The sequence below is a fragment of the Calliphora vicina genome, chromosome X, assembly GCF_958450345.1.
Source record: "Calliphora vicina chromosome X, idCalVici1.1, whole genome shotgun sequence".
Lineage (NCBI taxonomy): Eukaryota > Metazoa > Arthropoda > Insecta > Diptera > Calliphoridae > Calliphora > Calliphora vicina.
Window position 1 is genome coordinate 6,890,968 of NC_088785.1, and position 24,932 is coordinate 6,915,899.

Here is a 24,932-nt window from a genome sequence, read left to right on the forward strand (position 1 = left end):
TGGTTTTACATGTAACACTACATCTACTTCCAAAAAACCTTTACACGACACAAAATATAAGCCGTTGTCCTTGGATGTTTTGTTTTACAAATATCGCTGTATTGCCAGTAAAAGCACATATCGCTAATTTGCTACAATGTCGTCATCTACTCAAAATATATATCAATGTATCCCTATTGATTTCAAAGTGCCAATTTCTTTAGCTTTCATATGAAATACAGACAGCTTCATTACCTTCGTAAAAATTGGTTAAAAACACATAGGTTATTTGTCTGGCATAACTAATTTAACCCTCTAATGCTTAAGCATGCCTATGGCACTCCCCGCAAAATGCCAATAAGTGCAAATATAACCGATATTTCAATTCAAAAACATTGAAAGCTTTTCAAAATAATTTAAGTGCGTTTTTTAGCAACTGTTACATGAGTTTTTGAAATGCAAAATCAGTTGTTTACGAATTAAACAGTCTTTAAAATTTACAAATATTTGTGAGATTACAAAAAGTTAATGGTACATCATCACCAGCATTCGCAAACGTTTATTAATGATAACAAGAACTTACAACAGGAATTTTGTATGGGAAAATTACGTTGTAAACCATTGTTAACTTAAAAAACAATTTATGAAGGCCGATGTTAAAATTTATTATATAAGTTTATAATTAAATTAATTGTAATTATCGTACAAATACAAAACAAAACTTAAAATATATAAAAAAAAGTTAATACATAATGAAATAACATTTAATGTATTGGGAACTGTCGCTGTTGCTCATTGGCTTCCATTTTACGGAAACTCCAACCACCTTGACCATCAAATTCCAATATATGCGTATGAAACTTCCTGCAATTTTCAAAAAATTATTAAATATTAACTGAATAATGTGTATTATTCGAAAATATGTATGTATGTACATACCATAATGTCGGTCGATGTGTTATGGTCAAGAGCGTAATGCCCATTCTTTTTGCAGTATCATAAATAGAACTCTCGACATCAATAGACACGGCACTGGTGCATTCGTCTAATAAGGCATACTTCGGTCTTAAAAAAAATAATGTTAATTGAAAGAAGACTGAAAGCAAAAACGAAAAAATACATACTTATGATAGAAAAGACGGGCAACAGCCATACGTTGCTTTTCACCGCCTGATAGAATATCTTTCCAGTCACGTATAACATCGAAACCATCTCTGCAATATAAAAATATATGAACATATTAATAAAATACAATAACATATATATTTTTTTTTATCCAAACTGTTTGAGATAAAACACAATACATATTAACTAAAATACTACAGGGATGGAAAATAGCTATTTGGATTTTGTATCAACTACAAATATACTTATAAATGTTCTTTCATTCAGCGCTTCCTTTCTTTTATTCATTTGAAAGGCCTATCGATGTGTTATGTATGGAATATAACATTGTGCAAACGTCCACCGCGGCTTCGCTATTTGGCGCCCATCCGAAATGTCCAATTTTCCATGACTCTGGCGCATAAATCTGGATGAATTTGACCGATGGCATGGATTATGTTGGCTTTGAGGGCCGTTTTTATGATTATTTATTAAATAACATTACATCTTAACAAAAAAATATAAATGGCATGTCTTCATAGTTGCACTGTCCGTGGTAAGTATACATATGGGCAATTCCATATCATCGTACGTGACATTTGTACGCCTATAGAGTGGAATAGATTTTGCAAAAATAAGAGTATCTGAAAAATAATTTGGTCTTTATGTTCCATTCAGAGGATACTATATTTTAAAATAATAAAAAGTTCTTTCGAAACATTGTTGTCCAAAATATTGAGCGAAATAAGGGTATATCGTACGTGACATAAAACGGAACTCATTTTGAGGTACATGTAGAAATATGCGAAAATATTCGAATCGTGAGAGGCGTTATATTTTCTTTTAATTTCTTACACTAAACGAAATATTTTTCCTTTACAATCCGTCATATTTAAATAAAAACAATCTTTGGATGATGACATAGCGTGACATAGCGTGCGTGATAGATTTTTCTCTTATAATAAAACAATATATATATATTCTGTAAATATAAGTATACAAAAACTAAAAAAATTAATAGAAAATATACATTCGGTTTCAATAAACAATTTGACAATAGCAAAAAAAAACAATCAGAGTCAAATTCATTTCATACTACAAGCTAATTGGGAGCCTAGTTTTCGCCGCAATTTTAGCCTAAAACATTAAAAAATGAAATATAATCAGTTTAAACTATTATTTTTGTCTTTAAAATTTTGTAATATGATCTAAATACTTTCACATAGTAACATTTCATTATTTTCTTCTATTCAAATCATTTTGAAAAAAAGTTTCAAGGGTTTTTGTTTTTTCAGTCGTGGTAGCGATTCTCGTGGAATTGCCCATATGTTGAATTATAGGCAGCTACGTTTGTACCAGAATAAATTTCATCTATAGGAATATTATTTTCGAAATAGTTGTTAAATATTATCACAATTATCTATATCATTATTTTTAATGAAGTGTCTGGCTATTTGCCGAAATTTATGAGAGGGAAACTATCAGCCCTATTATGAATAAAAATTCCCCGGGGGTTTTTCCCCTTTTCTCATTTTTCCTATTCAAATTCAATGGGAAAGCGAAGTTTTTTATTCATAATTGGGCTTTATGAAAAATAATGTACAGACTCTAAACAATTTCTGTATGCTTCATCCTTGGGACAATACAGTTTATGTCAAATTTTTTTTTTTTTTTTTTATTTATTCATTCAGTAACAGAATCCTAGCCAATAGGCCATAATCGGTTCCAATTATACTACTCACAATTTGATTATACATAAAATAATAATAAAATTAAAAGATATCAATATATAATTTATAATTTAGGTTAACTACCCATACATTAGGTACTCAACATCAATGCATACTGGATCTACCTCTTATATATGCTATATTAAAATGATTTCAAAACACCATTAAACAAAATGCAGCGGCCATAAACTTTAACAAACACAACACAGCAAATGTTTATCAGCAAAACAATATTACTCAATAATAAACAGAACACAATTATTATACTCCAAATTATGACATAGCTAGATACTGCAAATTATCCTTCATCAATGCTAAAAAACAAACCAACACTACAGAGTAGCAGTAGTTAACCACCCTCAAATCACATCAAGCGGCAATCAAAAGAAATTTGTAAATAAATATAAGTGTTTGGAAACAAATCATGACAGCAAATTGTTCTTTAAGAGTCACATTAACACTATAAAATAAGATAAATTTACAAACTAGAAACCATATACTCCAGTATAAATTAGTACCCATCATTAAATAATAATTATACAAAAAAAAAAAAAAAATTTCATCGAATTAATCGACTCAGAAAGTGATCCTGAGCAGATTGGCATTCGTGCTTGTTACAAACATCAGCTATCCCCACAGTTTAATGGAAAACTAACTTCCGTTACCCTATCTTTAGTATTTGAAATGAAATGTAGTGAAATGAATCTCGTCACTATTAATGTACTCTTCTAAATACCTTATTACTGAAAGTACTTACCTTTGGACTATATGCTCTAAAGAAACCATTTTTAATATGGATCTTAATTCGTTTTCGGTTATGCCCTTTTGTATCATATTCTCACGGCAATCTGGATAAATTATCTGATCACAAAGACTGCCAATAGACATGTAGGGTCGTTGTGGTATATAGAACATACAAGGTTTGCCCTCCACCGGCTGAGGAATATGCAATTCTCCCGAATATATTGGCCACAGCCCACTTAAAATACGGAATAAGCTAGATTTGCCACAACCATTTGGCCCTGTTATAAGTAAATGCATTCCCGGTTCTATGCATAAATTTAAACAGGGTACAACGACATCACAATTGGGCGTAACAACAGGTACAGCAATGAGAGAAATTGACATATCGGCATCTCGCCTATAGATAATTCGACCTTTGGCGACTGGCTTACCATTGCGGAATTCAATAATACCCTGGGTTTCATTGCTCTCGGCAACAGTAGCCTTACTGTAGACACCTTGAGCAGTTTCTTCGAATACTTCGAGCATACCAGCCACTCGACAAGTGTAACCAGCCAGTGCAACAACTTCTTTGTATGAAGACATCAGACGCTCAATAGCATCGGCTGCAGAAATCAGCAAATTACGTGCCGTCGTTAAGTACTGAGTACGTTCACTAATTGTTGAATCGTTATTTTCGGATGTCGATGGTTTGCTGGACACAGCACCCGTTAATATGGGTAGAGAAACCATTATCATACCAGTACCCGACCAGACATATTTCATAAAGAATTGCTCCAACATTACAAACCACAATTTTTGAGTAAATATTGTATTCATTTGATTGACCAAACGATTATAGGCCTGTCTCAGCTGTTGTAGTTCCACTTTGTGACCTCCATAGAAGGCGATCTCTTCTGCATTCGTTATAATACGCGAATGTATGTGTCGCAGATAGCCGTAACGATTGGCTTCCTCTGATACTAATTGTCCGAATTTCGGTGAAACCACTCGCATTATATGAGCGGTTAAGGATATAACAGTAACTGATAATGCAGGACCTTTAAGAATAAGATAAGAGTACAAAAAAATTAGTTGAATTCATTTTTTAATTAAATATTACTATTAACTATTTATATATTTTTTATAAATGTGAATTATACAAGGAAAGAGTGCAAATTCGATCGAATTCATTAATTTTATATGTATGGAGTTTGACATTCAGTGAGATAATTGTTTGGATGTTAAACTTCATATACAAAAAAATAATAAATTAAGTAGCCTGGATTTGTCTGAATTCGATATTTTTCTAGTGCCAACCCACCCATTCATGCCTGCCATTTTTACCCACCAAGTTTTATGACATAAATTACGGTTTTAGTTCGGGCACTACGAACTCACATTCAAGACTGATGTATTTTCGATTGTCTATAATGTTCGATAGTATGTATCACAGATGATATTCATAGAAAATTTTATTTTCTACAGACAATTTTGTGTATAACTCAGTTTTATCTCCGAAGAAAATGTTTAGTATAACAATAGTTGTGCGTATAAGAATTTTCTATAGATAATCCAGTGTATAACATTATGTTCTATATTATTATTTGACACTTTACCTGAAAATATATTTGATTTCATTTTTTGAGACGATCGCATTAAGGCAAAGCCTATAAGCATAAGATCAAAGCATGGTTTGGTGAGGCTACTGTACAAATGAGCAATACAACTGGCGAATACGGAAATGTCCTCTGTAAGTCTACACAAAAAAAAATAATATTTAATACAATTGAAAGAAGTGTTAGACAAACACACTTACCTGTGATCAGCATTTTCAATACGACCATCTAGGTTTGATACTCGGTAGTAATTTTGATTTTTAAAATATAATCGATAAGAATGACGGACTAAACGTGTTCTGAAAAGATGTATATGTGAATATTATATTGTAATAATTGTTTTTAAGATGCTTGTGTTTTTGATTTTGCAAGGATTGGTTGTGGATCATTATGCGCTGTATTTGAGTCAAATGTTTACCTACGATACATTGGCTCTGAATTAATAAGGTATTATATCCATATATAATTATATAAATGAAAGAATGTCTGTTTATTTATTTATTTGATTGTCCTATTGAAATTTTTACTGTAAATTCCTCTAAAATTGTAGTATTGTAAAAAATAAAATGTGAAGGATTTTATAATAAAATAAATGTATATTTATAATACCGGAATTGTTTGTTAGTGCTACTCTAAGCTACTCTTCATAAATATAATTGTAGTACAGTCTATGCCGACTGTACTACAATTAATTTTTGTTAATTTGGGTTAATTTTTTTTATAAAATCCTTTCACGCAACGCGTTAAGCTAGTTAGCTATAAAAGACTTAAGACCCCAAGGAATATTTCCAAGAGCCAAGAACGTTAGAACACAAATCTTCAATATATATTTCTTATGTATTCAGGAAGACTATTAATTAGTTTACTATTAATCTTTAAAATTAATAGCACAAATACGAAAAAAAAAAAGTCCGCCAAAAAATTATTTTTGCGATTTATCTCCTTTTCTTGTTTTTTGGTGCTTTTTTATTGTTTGGTAATTTGGAGAATACCTTAAATTTTGGTAAGAAAAATGTTTGTGTGGAAAAAATGGTTTTTTGAACAAATTTTGAAAATGTTTATCAATTTTAGGATTTTTCAAAATTAATTTGGTAAAAAAAATTTGGGTTTTTAATAGTAAAATTGATGTATTGATTTATGTTCTGGGTCTGTAAAATATCTAGGTTTTGCGAAGTCGTATATCATCGTATAGGGTTTAAAAATATGCAGACTTTTAAAATATCTATGTACATGCACGATTGGAATGTGTAGTCATAAATTATTTATGGTTATACAAGTTTAAAATTATTTTAGGAAGAGGGCATCGGATTCCCCCGATAAAATATTTTTTGTTTACATTAAATTTATTTTTATGCTAAATTTTATATTGATATTGTTATAGATTAAAATAAATGTATGTATTCAATGTTTTTTGCAGAACTCTATACTGTAGCTACATATGTCCAATTGTGGACCGATCATTTTAAAAGTTATCAGCAAGTTGTCTGCATATACAATATTTTTAATAACGTTAAATTTTATCTCGATATCAATAGTTATAAGGAACATTTTTTTCAGCATAATTTCTGTTTATTCAGAATGATTTATTCGAGTTGAAATTTGATCTTGATTTTATTATTTATAATAAATATAATTATTTACATATTTTCACAATTTTTTTTTTTATTTTTTTTTAAATATTTACTAAAAAATTTTTTTAATTTACTTATTGATTCTCTTACCTGAATGCCAACGACAATTTACTTTCTAAGAAACGAATCATTGAGTTCACAAATGTTGCTGGTATAGCAATTCCGAACCATTTGAGTAAAACTATAGAAAATTGACGAACATCTTTGCGTACAATATATTTAACAATGGCACCTTCTAAAGCCGCCACATATATGCTGAGAAAAGTTCTTGATATTAGACACAGGGTATGAACACTTAAGAGGCCAGTTTCGTAGCAGAAGGGCTTTGGTATCATGATTTTTAACAAAGTGGTTAGTTGTTTTACAAACTCCTTATTAAGACCGGGTTCTAACATGTTTTTGTTTTTTTGATTTTTCATTTGTTGTTCTACTAAGAGTTTTTCCGCCTCGGCCAATTTGGATTCATCATCTTCAGTCACTGTTGTTTGCGGCGGCGTTAGGGCGCCATGATTTTTTCCACTGCGATTATTATTTTTCTTATCGACATGTGTTTCGTTCTTTGTTTTTTTACTCCTCAACATGGGATAGGTTAATTTTATTGTCCATGCAGCAATGGCTGCGCCAACTAATACATGGCTAAGAGCTGCTTTTGGTAAGCCAGCTTGATCTAATTTATCTGCCACACGATCGACATATTTTGAAAAAACCGCCATTTTTTATTTACAGTAGTTAGTATTTTTCGGAATGTAATTATGTTCAACAGAAATGCATTCTTAAAAATTTGCAGTATTTAAAATCTAAAACGAAAAAAAAAAAATAATTAGTTCATAATGTTTCCGAATGATAAATACTCATTAGGGTGGAGCGATTTTTTTTGCAATCGCTTTGGAATACCTGTTAATAGTTGCTTTTTTAACTCATAAATATACACAAAAAATTTCATTTGGAAGATGGTATATATAGAGGTGACCCAACTTCATTATAATAATAATAATAAAAAAATAAATGGCTCTAGAAAATGTGAGGAGTGGAAGTCACCAATGCCCTCCTTATGTCTAGTAGTATTGGATGTCCTCTATCAGTAAAAAAAAAATAACCAAGTGATTAGGGCCACTTTCCTAAGCTACAAGTACAATTTTGTTGATTGGGTATAAAAATACCCATTTCGTCATAGTATGAGGGTTCTAAAAGATATGAAATATGAAATTAAATTTTGAAGTAAAAATGTATTTTTTTTTAATTATTGGATATAATTATGTATATTGACCTAACAATACTTACAAATATTTATATTCAACATAAACTAAAGTTTATAAAGTATAAGATTGTTTAATGACAATTTGAAAACTAGATAATTTTTATGATTTTCAATTGTGTTGGGGCACCTCAATACATCAAAACAGGTAAATAATATTTCGTACGTTTAACTTACTCATTAAAAGCCAACTTTATATCGTTATGCCGTTGAAAACAAAAACAAAATTTCATACATTATCGCTCGACCCTAAAATACACGTCAGAGTGACAATCAGTTGTATGGAAAATTATTTTTAATTTTCAGGGGTGCCGGCCGGAATATTGTGGCACTAGGTCTAAAAGTTATGTGCTGAAAATTTGAGCCAAATCGGACAATGATTTCGGGACGCTCATCGAGGTCAAAAGTCAGATACATATATGGCAAATTTCACTATTTATATGAAATCAATTTGTGAAACTCCTTAACTTTCTGCACTATGTTACAGAAATAAGTAGATTTACTTATGTTAATGAAAATTAGAGTAAACAAAATTTTGGAGATTAACCCTATATCTCCTTTGGGCCAAAATGACCCACAAACTGTATTATCGCTAAAATTCGGAACAATTTTTTCAGTTTTTGTAAGAATTTTGCTACTAAATAATTACTTTAGCAATTTAATGCAAAATAATCGAAATGTGTAAGTAATTTTCTTTGTGTTAATGTTAATTAAGTAAAACTACTTATTTCTGTAACATAATGCAGAATGTTAAGGAGTTTCACAAATTTATATCATATAAATAGTGAAATTTTGCATATATCTGACCTTAGACCTCGATGCGCATCCTTAAATAATTGTCCGATTTGGCTCAAACTTTCGGCACTTAACTTTTAGATCTAGTGTCACAATATTCCACCCAGCACTCTTTGAAACCTAATAAAATTAAATCAGCTGTCACCAGCGTTGCCGTTTTGGTTATTTATAACCAAAATTGATTATTTATTTTCCTGATGTGTAGATGTGTATTTATTTTTCATTTTGGTTACTTTTTTGAAACATTTTGTTATAGTCGGATTTTTCAATATTAAAATATACGATCCTAACGACCAAAACAATTTAAAATATATAAACATTTTTGAGAACGAATAATTATTTTAAAAGATATTTACGTTTTAGGGATGTAAATTAGTTCTCAATATTGGTTTAATTTCACAGCGGAACAGACATTTTAGTGCCGGAAATTTCAACAGCGTTTTGTACGCGTTGATGAACCCTCAGTACTATGTTAAACTCGTTTTCGAAATATCGCGGTTTTTTTAAATTTTGAGTAATGCAGCTTAGAATGTGAATTTTTTTTTGACATGCAACTGGTCTACATATATCTATATGTTTCTTTTGAGTATAATAATGTCATGAGGAAAAAATTTTGCAGAATATTTTGTGATTAGGAACTATTTTTCATAATATTCTAAGTGCGTGTACCAAACGGTATCAAAGTACTATGGTAAATTATAATTTTCCTATGGTGAGAACATTTTATAATTCTGCTGTGCCAAATGAAATATCCTTTGACTCCGATAAATCCTGATAACTGTCTAGGAAATTCAAAATACATACCAAGAATTTATACGATTTCCAGTCTGTTTAACTGCCATTTTCACAATGTACGATTATAAGTTAACGTGAACTTTAACCGCAAGATAGGCTAATCTGAATTTCACAATGTACGATTAATTCTTAACTGACACTATTTAATAACAAAGTTGCTTCGCCGGTTAGCATCTTAATTGTAAGAAATATAATAAAATAACATGGAAAAACAACATTTATATTTTTGTAATATTTGTAATTTTTAAAAATGTAAAGAAATTTTGCACGGCGTGATCCAGATAATGCACTTCAGTAAAAAATACAAACCAAACAAATGTTCATTTTCAATTGTTGGTTTTCAGTTCAGTTTGTTTCTTCCTATAAATGCGCAATATGTATACTTGAAATTTTACAGTTAGTTACCATAATATTTTTAAGTTTTATAAGTTTTTTTTTATTATACAACTAATAAAACACAAATTTTTAGAAAATTTTTATATTTCAATCTTTCATTACATTACTTTTCGTAAACAAATGTTTCTACTGAATGCTTTCGTTAAGTAATCAAATGATGGTGAATCGTAAATCGGTAGATAGTTAATTTTCCTTTAACAATGAAATAATCGTACATTGTGAAAATGGTCGTAAATATGTTTGCATTTTATTTGGGATTTACAAATTAAATAAACATAAAATAACATAATTTGTCAAAAATTTGTGTAGCCCTATGAGCTAATGAAATGTTATTCACCTCTTGAAGTATAAAAACCTGCGTATTAAGAAAAAAATAAAATTTCATACTGCGTTCATGTTTTTTTAAAAAAAAGTTTGAAACATGACGATTCCAATAATTTTTGTTTGGTTACTTTTTTAGCATTTTGGTTATTTTTTTAAACAAACTTGGTTACAAATATTTTGAGGTTGTGGCAACACTGGCTGTCACCCTAATACACATGGAGTTTTTTAGGATTTTTAAAAAAAGAACATAATTTAAATGCTTTCCTTTTAAACGACTTTTTTATGTTTTAATAAAACTTGACTTGAAAAACCCGTCTCACTGATTGTTGACGTTGGAAAAAATCGAAAGTAAGGCATGATAAAGAATAGCCAATTTCCAAGTTCGTTAAGTTCTGATAAAATACTCGTTTCAGTAATGTCTTCTTTTTCGTCTATTACCATGACGTTCTCCGATTCATTAGGACAAAGTTCATCATAGAACATTCTAGAAAAAGGATCATTTCCAAATTCCTTAGTTTCAGTTTTCGTACTTAATTGGTTAATCGACACAAATTAATCGGTTTATTTGTTATTTTAAAATCGTACATTTTAAATTATTCGAACCGTTAACCGCCTAAAATTAACCGATTAACCGAGCACTCCAATTCTAATTATTGGTTAACTGATTAACGGTTAATCGATTGAATACCCTAATATTTATTTAAACCAATGTAGCTACCTTGAATAATTATCTCCCCACTCATTTTAGTCTCAAAGTTCTTTCTCACACATTGACCCATCTATCAAAATCTGCTATACCTATATCTAGATGGTATATTATTAAAGCCCTTCACAGCGATCAATACCCTATAATTCGTGAATTGACTTAAAACCACAAGAATGATAACTGGTCACTTTTATATACTTGATCCATTTTTAGTTGGGTTTTTCATTTTTTAATTTTTATTAAGAGTTGTCGGCTCCATGCATGAATTTTGTTTGACGATTTCGAATTAACAACAATTTTCTTCTCTCTGAATGCCAATCTTTAACAAACATGCGTTTAAGAACATGAATATTATTAATCTTTTAATTTACCCACCGGTGGACATTATTAATGTAATATTCGAAATTCTGCAAGCTATTATAAAGTTAGTCATTTATCTTATTTTGTATTTCTAAACAAACTAAAATTCTTATATACGTACATACTTTATTTTATAAAACATAAGCAGATAGCATAAGTTGCTAGTGCTTTTCCTCTATTATTTGTTACAATTTTTAATTCTAACAAATTTTTAAATAAGTAAATAGTAGAAAATTGTTTCACTTATTCGCACGTGTAATAACCGAATCTGCCAAGTGCTCTTGACCGTTAATAACTGGCGATTAAATTTCAATGGTGTTTTAAGAAGGAACAATAACTGGTGAAAAATACTGTACAAAAACATTAAATTTGTTTAATCAAAATTGCGTTTATGATTTGATTATTATTTTTACCACCAGACAAATATCAATTAATTGTATTTTTCAGATTAACGCTTTTAGCATGATAAGAACCTAAATACGATTAGCATTATTTTAATATTGAAATATGATTTGTAGAATATCCTAAGTACCTATGAATTTGGTATTTTATTACTTTATAAGTAAACTAGCTTAACCCGTTGCGCTTCGCTACCGCTATTGAATTAAAATAAAAAAATGTGAAAGGATTTTATAAAAAATTAAATTAGTATAATTAATACCGGATTTTTTGTTAGTTTTTACTTGTTTGAATAATTTAAAAATGCATTTGTAGTTCAAAAAAGTTATATTTAAGTTAAGTTTTTTTTTTACAAAAATAAAAAAAAAAAAGCTGAAGGGTATAACAAGTAAGAATGCTATATTCGGCTGTGCCGAATCTTATATACTAGGGTATTCAATCGATTAACCGTTAATCGGTTAACCGATTAATTTTTGACGGTTAACTGTTCGAATAATTTAAAATTGTCGATTTTCGAATAACAAATAAACCGATTAATTTGTGTCGATTAACCGATTAACCGAAATTCCTTTTTTTGCACTTTAACAGACATATGTTTTTGTACTTATTTTTCCATTTCAATTAAAAAACAAATTTCAAATTGAAATTACATATTTTTTCGAACATTCAAGAAACATTTTTAGTGAGTATAAAAACTGACATATTTAATTTACATGTATTTGAAACTTTGTTTGTATTTACATGTATAGACGAAATTTTTTTGGAAAAGAATTTTTTATCAGAACTTAACGAAACTATTAAAAGTATTCAATATCTAAAACAATCCAAGAAGGACTCCAATGGTATAACTAAAAAAGAAACTGATATATTGGATATTCTTTATCATGATTTCGATTACTCCAACAATACAAGAGAGATTTTCCAAGTCAAGTTTTATTAAATCTAAAGAAAAAAATAGTTTAAAGGAAAACATTTAAATTATATTGTTTTTTTAAAAGATTATTTCAGATGTTTTCATTAAAACCCTAAAAAACTCACATGTGTATACAAAAGGATCTCTAATACCATATTTGCTATTATTTTTTGGTTGAATTGTTATGTTTTTGTACACAAAATTCGTTGTTGTATTTTCAATTTAAAATGAAAATATAAATTATTCGGTTAATCGAATAATTTTAAATTAACCGATTAATAACCGAATAAATCTAAACCACGATTAATTATTTGCTCGATTAACCGATTAAATCAGAAACCCGATTAATTGAATACCCTATTATATACCCTTCACCAAATTATACTTCAAAATTTTAAATATTATTAGGTAAACAAAATTTTTTTCCAGTTGTTTTTTTCATTTTTCTGAAAAAACATTTTTTCGATTGTTACTAAATTTTTTTTTTTTAAATTTAAAAATTTTTTTTTGTTTTTTTCAATTTTTTTTTTGTGAAAAAAAAATTCGGGTTAAAATTTTTTTACGATTTTGACCCATTGTAGGTCCAACTTACTATACGTCGTTGCAAATGTCTTTGAAATATCTAACATTAGATATCCATATTGTCTTAGTAATCCGTGAGAAGGGTATATATAAGTTTGTCATTCCGTTTGTAATTTCTACATTTTTCATTTCCGACCCTATAAAGTATATATATTCTGGATCCTTATAGATAGCGGAGTCGATTAAGCCATGTCCGTCTGTCTGTTGAAATCAATTTTCTGAAGACCACAGATATCTTCGGGATCCAAATCTTCAATAATTCTGTCAGACATGCTTTCGAGAAGTTTGCTATTTAAAATCAGCAAAATCGGTCCACAAATGGCTGAGATATGAGGAAAAAACCAAGACAACCTAGATTTTTGACCTATTTCTGACCTATATCTGGATTACTAAGTCATTAATATAGACAATATGGATATCTAATGATAGATATTTCAAAGTCCATTGCAACGATGTAGATAAAACTATAGTAAGTTGGACCTACAATGGGTCTAAATCGGGAAAAATATTTTTTAACCCGAATTTTTTTTTCATCAAAAAATTTTTTTGTCATACATTTTTAAAAAAATTTGGAAAAAACTTTTTTTAAAAAAAATTAAAAAACTATTTCAAAACAAAAAAAATTTTTGAAAAAAATTTATTTTAAAGTATAATTTGGTGAAGGGTATATAAAATTCGGCACAGCCGAATATAGCTCTCTTACTTGTTATTTATGTAATATGTATAATAATTTAAAAAATAATATTTTATAATACATATATAAAGGTTACTTCAACATACAATTGTGCAAGTCTTGTTTTGTTTATTTGGTTAGTTTTCACTGAGCAGTCAAAGTGTAAATACATATGATTGTCCGGTTTCATGATTTTCTTCATGTTGTTGGTATATGAAGTGTTTTGCATGTGTAAAGACGTATATATTTATAAATACATTTGCTCAAAAAAGCGTAATCACTTTTTTAACACAAATTTGTTGGAGGTGTTTACTCTTACAACTGTTTTGTAAGATCAAACAGCATCAAATAAAATAAAACTAAATTTTTTTGTTTTGAAGCATCCTAAGTAAAATAAGTTTTTGAAATAAATAAAAACATTCAAATATATGTTATTTAGTGGTTACGTCTTTTTCGTCAAATATTTGTCATGTATGTATAAATGACTCCAAAAAGTTACACAGCAATAAAAAATGTTTGTCGACCTGTGTTGTTAATTAAAATTAAAGTACATAGTATCACTACATTTAACACACATTTAAATTTTAAACATTAAACTCTTAATTTTTTTGTAAAGGAATATTAAATTTATTAATAATACACATGTTAATGAAAGATTAACAAAAAAAATTATATATATAATATTAAAATTATAAAAACATTGTACAATTGTATATTTCGTAAAAGTAATAGAAATAAAAATATAAAATACAAATATACATAACTGACCTCAAACTAAACACCTCCCCAGTGTAACATTTAAAGGTTAAATACATAGGTATACATTACCTACATGTACATTAGACAGGACCTTAATAATAGATTACCTTTGGATGGGTCTTATTTGGTTAATTAGTAGCTAAAACTAACTACTTCAAAATCTAAGTGCAATCGAATAAATATAATCCGTGCCGGAAACCAATCGAAATGTTATAAAATTCGGTAAATAATGGTACTTTTTTGGATATCTTAAAAAAGTTCCGTATTTAAATAATATTTGTTAAACATTTGAAATAAATCTTATCGTATTGTCTTTGCAGTAGTTAGTTTAAGCTATTAATGAACAAAATAAGACCCATCAAAAGCAAATCCATTTTTAAGGGCATGTCTAATGTACATATGTATGGATGGATATATGTTTAGTTAACTGTACAGCAGGGATGGAAAATTGAAATTTTGTCGGTATCAAAATAATATTCAAAGTCATTTTTCCAACCGGTGTATTCCTATTGAAAATATTGAAGATTTTCTATAGAAAATACTGTTCTAAACAAATTTGTCTATAGAAAATACTGTTATAAACAAGATTTTCAATAGAAAATCCAGTTATACACAAGATTTTCAATAGAAAATCCAGTTATATACAAGATTTTCTATAGAAAATATTGTTATACACACGAATTTCTATAGAAAATATGGTTATATACACGAGTTTTTATAGAAAATATAGTTATACACAAGTTTCTCTATAGAAAATTTAGTTATACATACGAGTTTTTTAAAGAAAATTCTATTATACTGAAAATTTGCGTTATAGAATACTGTTAAATACAGGATTTTTTATATAAAATACAGCTATACACATGATTCTGAATACTGAAAAGTGTTTATACACAAACGAGAGTACCATGGTTCTTTTCAATATGAAATAGTATCAAAAAAGTAAAATCGTGTCAACTTTACCATCCCTGCTGTACAATAACAGTAGCAGAAAATAAAACAGTAGTTCCTGTTGATAATGACGAGACGTTACGATAATACAAAGTACATTTAAACGTAGGCTTTTAACAACAAATGGCAAGCACTTAAACAAACAATCAAGGGATAAAGGTCAAAGTCATTGCCGACAAACTTTGTAATCTCAATTAAATAAAAAAAAACCAACAAAAACTTGCTTTATTGTATTATTATCGCTACATTTTTACTACAAATGTGCACACAAGTGTAAACAATAGAGTATTAAACAAGTAAGAGAGATATATTCGGCTGTGCCGAATCTTATAATACCATTCACCAAATTTTAAATATTTTTAGGTGAACATGTTTTTTTTTAAATTTAAATTATAATTTTTTTTAAATTTTAAAAACATTTTTTTTGTTTGTTTTTTAAATTTTTGTTTTTGGTGAAAAAAAATTCGGGTTAAAAAATATTTTTTCCGATTTAGACCCTTGCACACCGGTTTTTTTTGGCATAAACTCTAATTTAAAAGCAATTGAATTGAAATTTGGTTTGTATACATTTTGTATACTCCCAATATGACCTGCCAAGTTTCATATGATTTGGGGCACAATTTCATATAGCTGCTATATAGCCGATCTGGCCGATTTGACCCAACTTTTTTGTTTATAAAGCTATTGAAGTGAAATTTGATTTGTATTAATTTAATTTTATGTTCCTAAGATGACATACCAAGTTTCATATGATTTGGGGCACTATTTCATATAGCTGTCATATAGCCGATCTGGCCGTTCTGACCGATTTGCCCCAACTTATTTGTTTATAAAGCTATTTAATTGAAATTTGATTTGTATACATTTTTTATATTTCTAAGATGACCTATCAAGTTTCATATGATTTGGAGCACTATTTCATATAGCTGCCATATAACCGAACTGGCCGACATTTTGACGTTTCCACAAAAAATATTTTTAAATTTTGATTTTTTCGAAAACGATTGGATTCGGACAAAAAGGATTAGTTTCTTATTAATCTGCACACTTTGGTTAATAACTTCTCACTTACAACTTTATGCAACTCTTTGCCATGCAAAAGTACTGATCCACTTCTTAAGCTCAATCTAAAAATACATATAAACAAAACACGGTACAATTGGACAAAAACATATAACAACGTCACAGACATTGGTAAACTATAGTTTTTCATACCAGGACAAACGTTTTCCATATTAATTCTTTTCACTTTTGTGTAAACTTTCGCCAGAACAAACAATCAAAGTTGCCAAATTTTCCTCGCCAATTTTACACAAAACGTGTGGTACATAATAAGCTTTCTTTAACAGTGCGCAAACAGAACAGTATTGCTCCACATGTTAAAGTTAAATATTTTTTTCTAAGTAGGGTGTTTAAAAATTAAAAATCAACAAAACCAGTGTGCATTTTAGGTCCAACTTACTATGGTCTTATATACGTCGTTGAAAAGGTCTTTGAAATATCTATCATTAGATATCCATATTGTCTATATTAATGACTTAGTAATCCCGATACAGGTCAAAAATCGAGGTTGTCCTGGTTCTGGACCGTTCTTGTTGAAAAATTGTGTCTGAATTACTATTCAATAGGTCTAACCTTGGTGTGAATTTCATCCCGATCGGAAGACATCGATTTTAAAAATTGGATCACTTGACGTAAAATCCCCCATATACTTTATAGGGTCGGAAATGAAAAATGTAGAAATTACAAACTGAATGACAAACTTATATATACCCTTCTCACGAAGGTGAAGGGTATAATAAAATGTTTTTAGAAATTCAATATTAAATTAAAAGCAGATCTTAGAATAGTAGTAGTTAACATAAATATAGAATACATTTCAATTTAATAAAAAAAAGGAATGAGATCAATTCAATGATAAATATTAAACAATTTTTAAAAATGTTTTTTATTACCCAAACCTACTTATAACAATAAAATTAAATTTTATTGGATTTTGTTAATTTATTTTTCTTTTAAGAAATTAAATTTACTACTTTTTCCACAAAATTTTACCCCTGAAGAGATAAGAAAACTAAGAAATATCCACAAAAATTAATTCTATCATTTAATAATTGTTTTCATTGTTAAATGTACGAAAATTCATTTATAATTATGTAGAACATTAATATTTCCCCTGCAAATAATATGGCAACGTAAGAAGTAACTTGTTTGTGTGGACGGTAACTTTGTACACACAGAAAATACGACCTTTCTATTAGCAACACGAACTTCTGAGACGAATAAAAACGAATTATTCTTTCAAACACTCTCAAAACAAAAACAACACATAATGTTTATTTCTGGCATTTTTGGTGTTATGGCTGAAGATTTTCTTTTTTGACTACTTCTATTGCTACCTAACTGCTACTTCAAATACTACTTAACTGCTACTTCTTCTACTACGTCAACTGCTACCTTATTGCTACTTCTAAATAATAAAAATTAAAACTCGATGTAGAGCAGTAGTAATGATTTTTTGTATTTTTATGCTACTACTCTATTTACAATTCATGTTTTATTACTACTGCTCTGTTTATAGTTTTATTTTTTCAAGGTAGCAGTAGTTATTGAAAAAACATGAAAATGAAAAAAACACAAATGCTACTGCTACCGCTGCAGAAAATTTTCTGAAGCAGTAGTTGTAGCAATTGTTAAACATTTTTAGTTATCGTAGTTTTTTAAACACTGGTTCTAATATCAAGTAAGACGCCTTTCACACTAGGCAATTTAGTTGCGCAAGTCTCTTGCCCAACAACAAAACAGCATGCTAAATGTCTTCTCCTTAACCCGACATTACTTACCTCTGGCATCTACACACACAATAGACTTGTGCAACTAAATTGCCAAGTGTGAAAGGGGTCTAACACTGCAGTAGTTTTATACCAGTGATGTTCAAAAATAAAAATGAAGATGTATTGGTGAGAGAGCAAACATAATGTCAGACACTTAAAATAAGAACAAAATAAAGAATGTTTAGATTTAGAATTTTTGCCAGATATAACCAATTTATTAAATGAATGTAATTTAAATTTTAAGGATATAAAAAAATATACATTATATGGCCGAAATTCTCTCAATTTTTTTATTTACTTTGTTGTTTTGTGTTCAATTGTAATTGAAACGCGTGTGTTTGCTATGCTTCGTCCAAAAACCAACCAACAACAATGCTTAATGAATTTCTTAAAAAAATGAGACATTTGTTATGCTCTTTTAAAGAGAATAAGAATATGTGTGTTGTTACCAGTGTTGCCGTTTTGGTTATTTATAACCAAAATTGGTTATTTTTATTCCTGATGTGTAAATGTGTATTTATTTTTCATTTTGGTTACTTTTTTCAAAACATTTTGTTATAGACAGATTTTTCAATATACGATCCTAAAGAGTTCGTATATTTAGTCTAACTCCCATTTTCTCAATATCTGGTTATCGTTTTATGGTACGCGTAGCGAAGCACGCCGGGTTTTAGCTTGTCAATCATCATCAGTTTTAAGTGATAGTTGTTATATACTACGTGTATACGTAGCCTATTCGCAAATAAAAATTATTTGCAATTAACTAACTCACTGTTTATATGTCACATTGGTTACGGAAAATTCTTGTTTTTATGAGATGCCGGATGGTAAAATTTAATTATTTGGTAGCTCTTTTATTGAATAAAATATGATATATTTTTTATTTTTTTAAATGTAAAAATTATAGAATCAAAAATTCTTGTCCGTCTTGCAATCCAAGTAATTCAAAAACGCAATGAAATATTTAAAAAACGTCTTAATAAACTAAAATCGTTAAAACATATGGCAATGCTTAAAATCTTATTTGCAAATAGTGTCGTTAATCAGGAATTGTTTTCGTGAGTTAGCTATTCGCAAATAAAAAATTAATTCACTGTTTATGCGGCATTTTTTTCTAATTGCAATATTTTTATTTTCGAATAAGCCGTGCGTATAAACGTAGTAATAGAAAACAAAGAAGAAGACTTTAGCAATTTAAAGTCACTTAAAAACACATGTTTTGAAGGTGTTTATTTATTTTCTAACTCCCATATGCATAAACAATTTTTAAATTTATCCAAGGTTTATAAAACAAAATTTCCATTCAACATTTTTTTATAAACCTTTGGCGAATTTAAAAACTGTTTATGCATATGGGGGTAAATATGTAATTGTACATAAGTAAATAGTTATTTTATAATACAAAAAGTCTACATACATGCTCTAATATAAGACCGGTCACGCAAACTTTACCTCCTAGGGACCCAGCAACCATCCCATGATGGTGTGCGTTTTTCGAATTCTTTGAATTCTTAACTCCTCTCCTCCTTCTCCTCTCTTTCTCTACACTCTACTCTTGTTAACTTCACTATGACTCAAACTATAGATTTCCCTTTTCTTTAACTTCTGTTTCCCTTTTTCTTCCTTTCTGTTTCCATTCTCCTTTCAGGTATCACAAAGGGAACGTTTATTGGACCCAAGTGAGCTGAACGAACTTAGGGTTTTGGACGGCTGCCTGAATATCATACCATACCATCCTCTAATATAGAGAAAATTAAAAAAATGTTTATGGCAATATTTAAGGCATTAATAAATAACTTTATTTATAAAATAAAAAATTAATTTACAAAAAAAGTCTACATAAAGCAACCAAAAAAGTAAATATATAGTCAATTCACAAGGTCTCTTATCAGTCATATTGTCATAATGTCCTAATATATCACGACCCGGCAGCTCGGCTTAACCGACTCTTAGGCATTCGGCGCAGGTCTCTGCTGGTTGGTTACGATAACACAATAAACATAGCATACAGAGTAGTATTATTTTAGGACATTTTTTGCTTGAAAAACAATAAAAACCATTGTGAAATATTAGGACATTATGACAATATGACACGATAAGAGACCTTGTGAATTGACATATTATATAAAAATGTTATATAAAACTAAAAAAAAATACCTAACTCTTAATATTTGGTTGGTACACCTTGGGAATCAATAAGACGATGGTGCATTAATTTCACCAAATTCTCAGTAATAGAGGATGTTTTTCGGCTCATGCTCGAATAAGAGCGGTTTTTAATGTTTCAAGGCTACTGATGTCATATTTTAGCACAAATTTTTACAAAACGTCCCATATGTGCTCTATTGGGTTTAAGTCTGATAACTGGGGTCGTGTATATAGCTGTCTTGGGGCATAATAAAGAAGCCTGTCTCGATCAACGTGCGCAGTATGCTTAGGGTCGTAATCTTGCTAAAAATTCATTGATTTCCCTGGCCCAAACTATCAACAAATGCATTAATATTTTGTTCCAATATGTTTTTATATTGATAGCGGTCCATGTAAAACCAAACGAGCCACTCCAGATGACGTCATGGCACCTCAAACCATTGCTTTGCCTCTACCATGTTTGCCTGTAGGAATAATATTCTTTGGGTCAAGTGCAGTGTTTGGTTTTCTCCAAACATCGGATTGGACATCACTTACGAAAATATTATACTTACTTTCGTAGGTAAATATAAGACGATTCCAAAAATCCATACCCTTGTTCATATGAGCTTTAGCAAACTAAAGCCAAAGTTAACGATTCTTCGCTGAAATGAGCAACGTTTTCCGAGCACTTGCAATTGACAATTGGTCGACATCCGATGGTATGACGTTGTGGAATTCGATCCGAAAGTCCACCCGGATGTGTCGACAGATGGCATGACAACAGCAACTATCTACCCAAGTGTAGGTGATAATACCGACCCATGCGGCAGACCCGCAGGTATTTGCCTATCACTAAATAGCATGTTATCGGTATCTACAAGAAATAAGCGTAGATCTAAAAAACTTTTTATAATTTTTTCCCATGTTCGTTGGATAACTCAACATTAGAAAACTCCTATATACTTGGTATAAGAGATACCACTCCCCTGTTCTGATCCCACCGACATTTTCATATCTGATATATACAATGGTAACCAAATAACTCATTCTCCAAATATTCAAAAATAACTAATCCAATTGGGCTGGTTATCTGCTTATTTCTAATGTTGGAAAATAATACAAATTTAATTAAAGAAATGTATTTATTTTTATTGTATGCTTAATTTTATAATGAAAATCGAATACGAAAATGAGAATGGTATGCGAAATCACCTGCAATCCATTCTTCTCCACTAAGTAAATATTTTGGAACCGTGGTAGCATCCTGGGCTACAAACATCTGTGTAATAAGATTAGTATACACAACATGCATCTTATTGGAGTAAATTCGTAGGCAGAACTTTCCAAATATTAGGCCAATGTACTATGGCCACTGAATGTACACCAGTAACTACTTTAAAAATACTCTTTCGGTAATTATATTCCGAGTTCCATCATCCACTCTATATATTGTTGCAATTTTTGAACTGAAGCACTCTTCAACGACATTCCTATATGATACAACATAAATCCACGGGCAGTTGGGCCTTTAAAAATTATATCGTTTGAAAATATATTTTCAGATGGAAATGGAATTGACTTTTATGACACTGAAAGATACTTGAAACTTTGTCCGAATAGCTCTCTTATCATTTTACATAATTTTCAGATATCCGAAATTAACCATTTACATTGTATATATTTTCAGCCAAAAATGTTAACTCTCAAGATATTTCGAAATAACTATTTACTTTGCATAGAAAGTTCCACACCCCTTGTTCCTATCCGTCCCATTTTTGGTTTAACTTCATGCAGTGATAAGAAATTGAATCATGTAAACTTTGAAGACTTTCACAATTATATTGTAGTTCTCCAGATAACTTAACTGGGTATATTTATTTTCACTCGCATTAACCACTTAAGAGAAAATCCATGCTTAAATTGCAGTTAATTATCGTCTGATTTCCCTGGAGGGAATATCCAGATATACATTCTTCAATACTGAGAGTACATTTGCATAAAAGCTATTCTAAGATTATATACATATATGTTAGTGCCTGGTTATAATTTATATTTAAAATTTTGACTCTGTAAAATATTGTGAGTCTATTAGTAAATTTGAGGCTTTATGCATTAAATTTAAATTTAGCAACAAACATGTTGCGCAAAAATTTAACAACACAAATTTGATAAACAATCTCATGTTAGATGGATTTAGTAAAACAGATCAATGGTGTGATGTAAGAATTATGTTATATACTATTTTCTTACTTGGACTTAAAACTAGTATTTAATCTTTATCAATATACAATTCCATAGTGGAGTCCGTGTACTCATAATTTCAGCACATATTGAGAGGTGCACACAAACAAAGAAATAAACGTGTAAACCAATTATTTGTCGGACATTATTAGCCAATTATGTTAGAATATATGTCTAGTGTTTTGCAAAAAGACATTTACTTCACTTCTGTTTTGTATTAACTGTGACAATCGTTGATTATGACCATTTGGCCCAGCGTAACTAAATAATTCCAAAGTATCAGATACAAGAATCTATTCCAACTTACAATGACTGTTTGATTTTGTTATAATCACTTGTTGAACTCATTGTATTTAATTATTTGAAATAATATATTATTAATCAATACACAATTCTTTGTTTTGCACAATTCAACAATAATTTAATATCTTTTCACTATGAACAAAAAGATTTCCGCGATCGTTCACAACACAGATAATTTTGTTTTGTTATTCTAAAAAAAACTAAACAATGTAAACATCATAGTCAAACATGTGAAAACGCCGTTGAACGTAGAAGCAACGGCGTTATTAAAGCGTTACACTTAACAAAATATGTTTGTAGTAACATTGCGCATCACAAAATTAAAAAAAAACATACTACACTAAAACAAATGTTTGCTGTTTAAAGATTGAAAATTTCCATGAATTCGCCACTGAGTCCATCATGCATAAATTGGCTTGGTCTATATTTATATAGTATATAGACCAAGTTAAAAAATGATTAAAAACTCGAAGTCTATCAATTACTACTACTACAGCTACTTTCACATTTTAGTAGCAGTAGTTGTAGCCATAAAAGAATAAAATAATCCCCTAAAATTTTTATCATGATAAACATCAAAATGGTTATCGAGATAAAACATTATCAGTTATAGTCCCCATTTATTAGTATTATTGCTTTGTTATGACAAATGTCATTAATTGTTATGATAAATATTTGTCAAGTATAGACAGGAGGTAAAAATAGCAGAGCGATTTGTTTTCAATTCCTACTAGGGATGCCAAGCACCATTGGGTTTTACATATTCCGGGATTTTCGTTTCACATAAAATTTAACAATGAAAACTATTTACTTCATAAATATATTTAAGTAAAAATATAACAAAACTAAATCTAATTCATTAAATTAAAATAAATTTGACACAAAAGATATTTCGGATTTATCTCCGTATTCTAAGCTTTATGACAGTGAGAAATATATGTACATATAACAAAATTGAAAGTTGTATAACCTTTGTATGGAAATTATTATTAGTTATATATTTTGATTTATCATAAAGTTCACAATGCGAGGGTTAATATAAATATGTTTCATAACAAAAGTAGTAATGATATCCATTATTAAGTCCCCTTTTACAATGCAGAAATTGAAAGGCAGACATTTTTTTCATTCTCTTTTCAACTAACCTAAACCTGTGTAATACACACTCTGCCTTTTAATTTCTGCATAGTAAAAGTCAAGGCGAATTTATACAAGGTGGTGTCAGTTCTACAAAAACAACGATTGGTCTTAACAAATGACAAAAAAACAAAATGAAAAATTAAACAAATAAGTATTTAAACTTAATATAGTGTAGATAATTGATTAGTGCGGGCTTTACTTATTTATGTAAACAATAAATATTTTGTTAATAAGCTTAGAATATGTAGATATTTAAATATAAAAACAAGCTTTGACAGTTGTTAGAACCAAAAAGCGAAAAAAAAATTATCAGCTGTTTCACTGACTCCACCATGTATAAATTCGCCTTGGTAAAAGGGCACTAATCAAGGTATATTTATTATAAGCAGGGCACACTTATGCCCAGTTTTTGACTTGTTATTTAAATACGTATTTACTTAATTTTTACTTAAAATTAAGTTGTATTTAAATACAGTTTGAGTTTTTCAGTGCTACATAATTTGTCTTATTTAAATAAGATAAAAGTATGGCAGCACTACTAAATATCAAAAAATTATCGATAGTTTTGCTTAAAACAGCTGTTCAACCAA

The 24,932-nt window shown here is 29.2% G+C and overlaps 1 protein-coding gene across 2 annotated transcripts; it reads right to left on the reverse strand.

Annotated features, from left to right (window-relative positions):
- Nucleotides 1-504: 504 nt before the first annotated feature.
- Nucleotides 505-23,375, reverse strand: ABCD (ATP binding cassette subfamily D). 2 transcript variants are annotated; one of them, XM_065514605.1, is made up of 8 exons: nt 23,207-23,375; nt 6,877-7,583; nt 5,356-5,454; nt 5,156-5,295; nt 3,571-4,597; nt 1,104-1,193; nt 919-1,044; nt 505-843 (listed from the first exon to the last, which is right to left on the reverse strand). In XM_065514605.1, exons 2-8 carry the CDS (start codon nt 7,497-7,499, stop codon nt 744-746), a joined length of 2,205 nt encoding a protein of 734 aa, XP_065370677.1. In that variant the 5' UTR covers nt 7,500-7,583; nt 23,207-23,375; the 3' UTR covers nt 505-743. The 2 variants fall into 2 exon arrangements, with proteins under 2 accessions (XP_065370677.1, XP_065370678.1); XM_065514606.1 differs by lacking the exon at nt 23,207-23,375 and adding an exon at nt 23,100-23,118.
- Between the last annotated feature and the right edge of the window lie 1,557 nt (nt 23,376-24,932).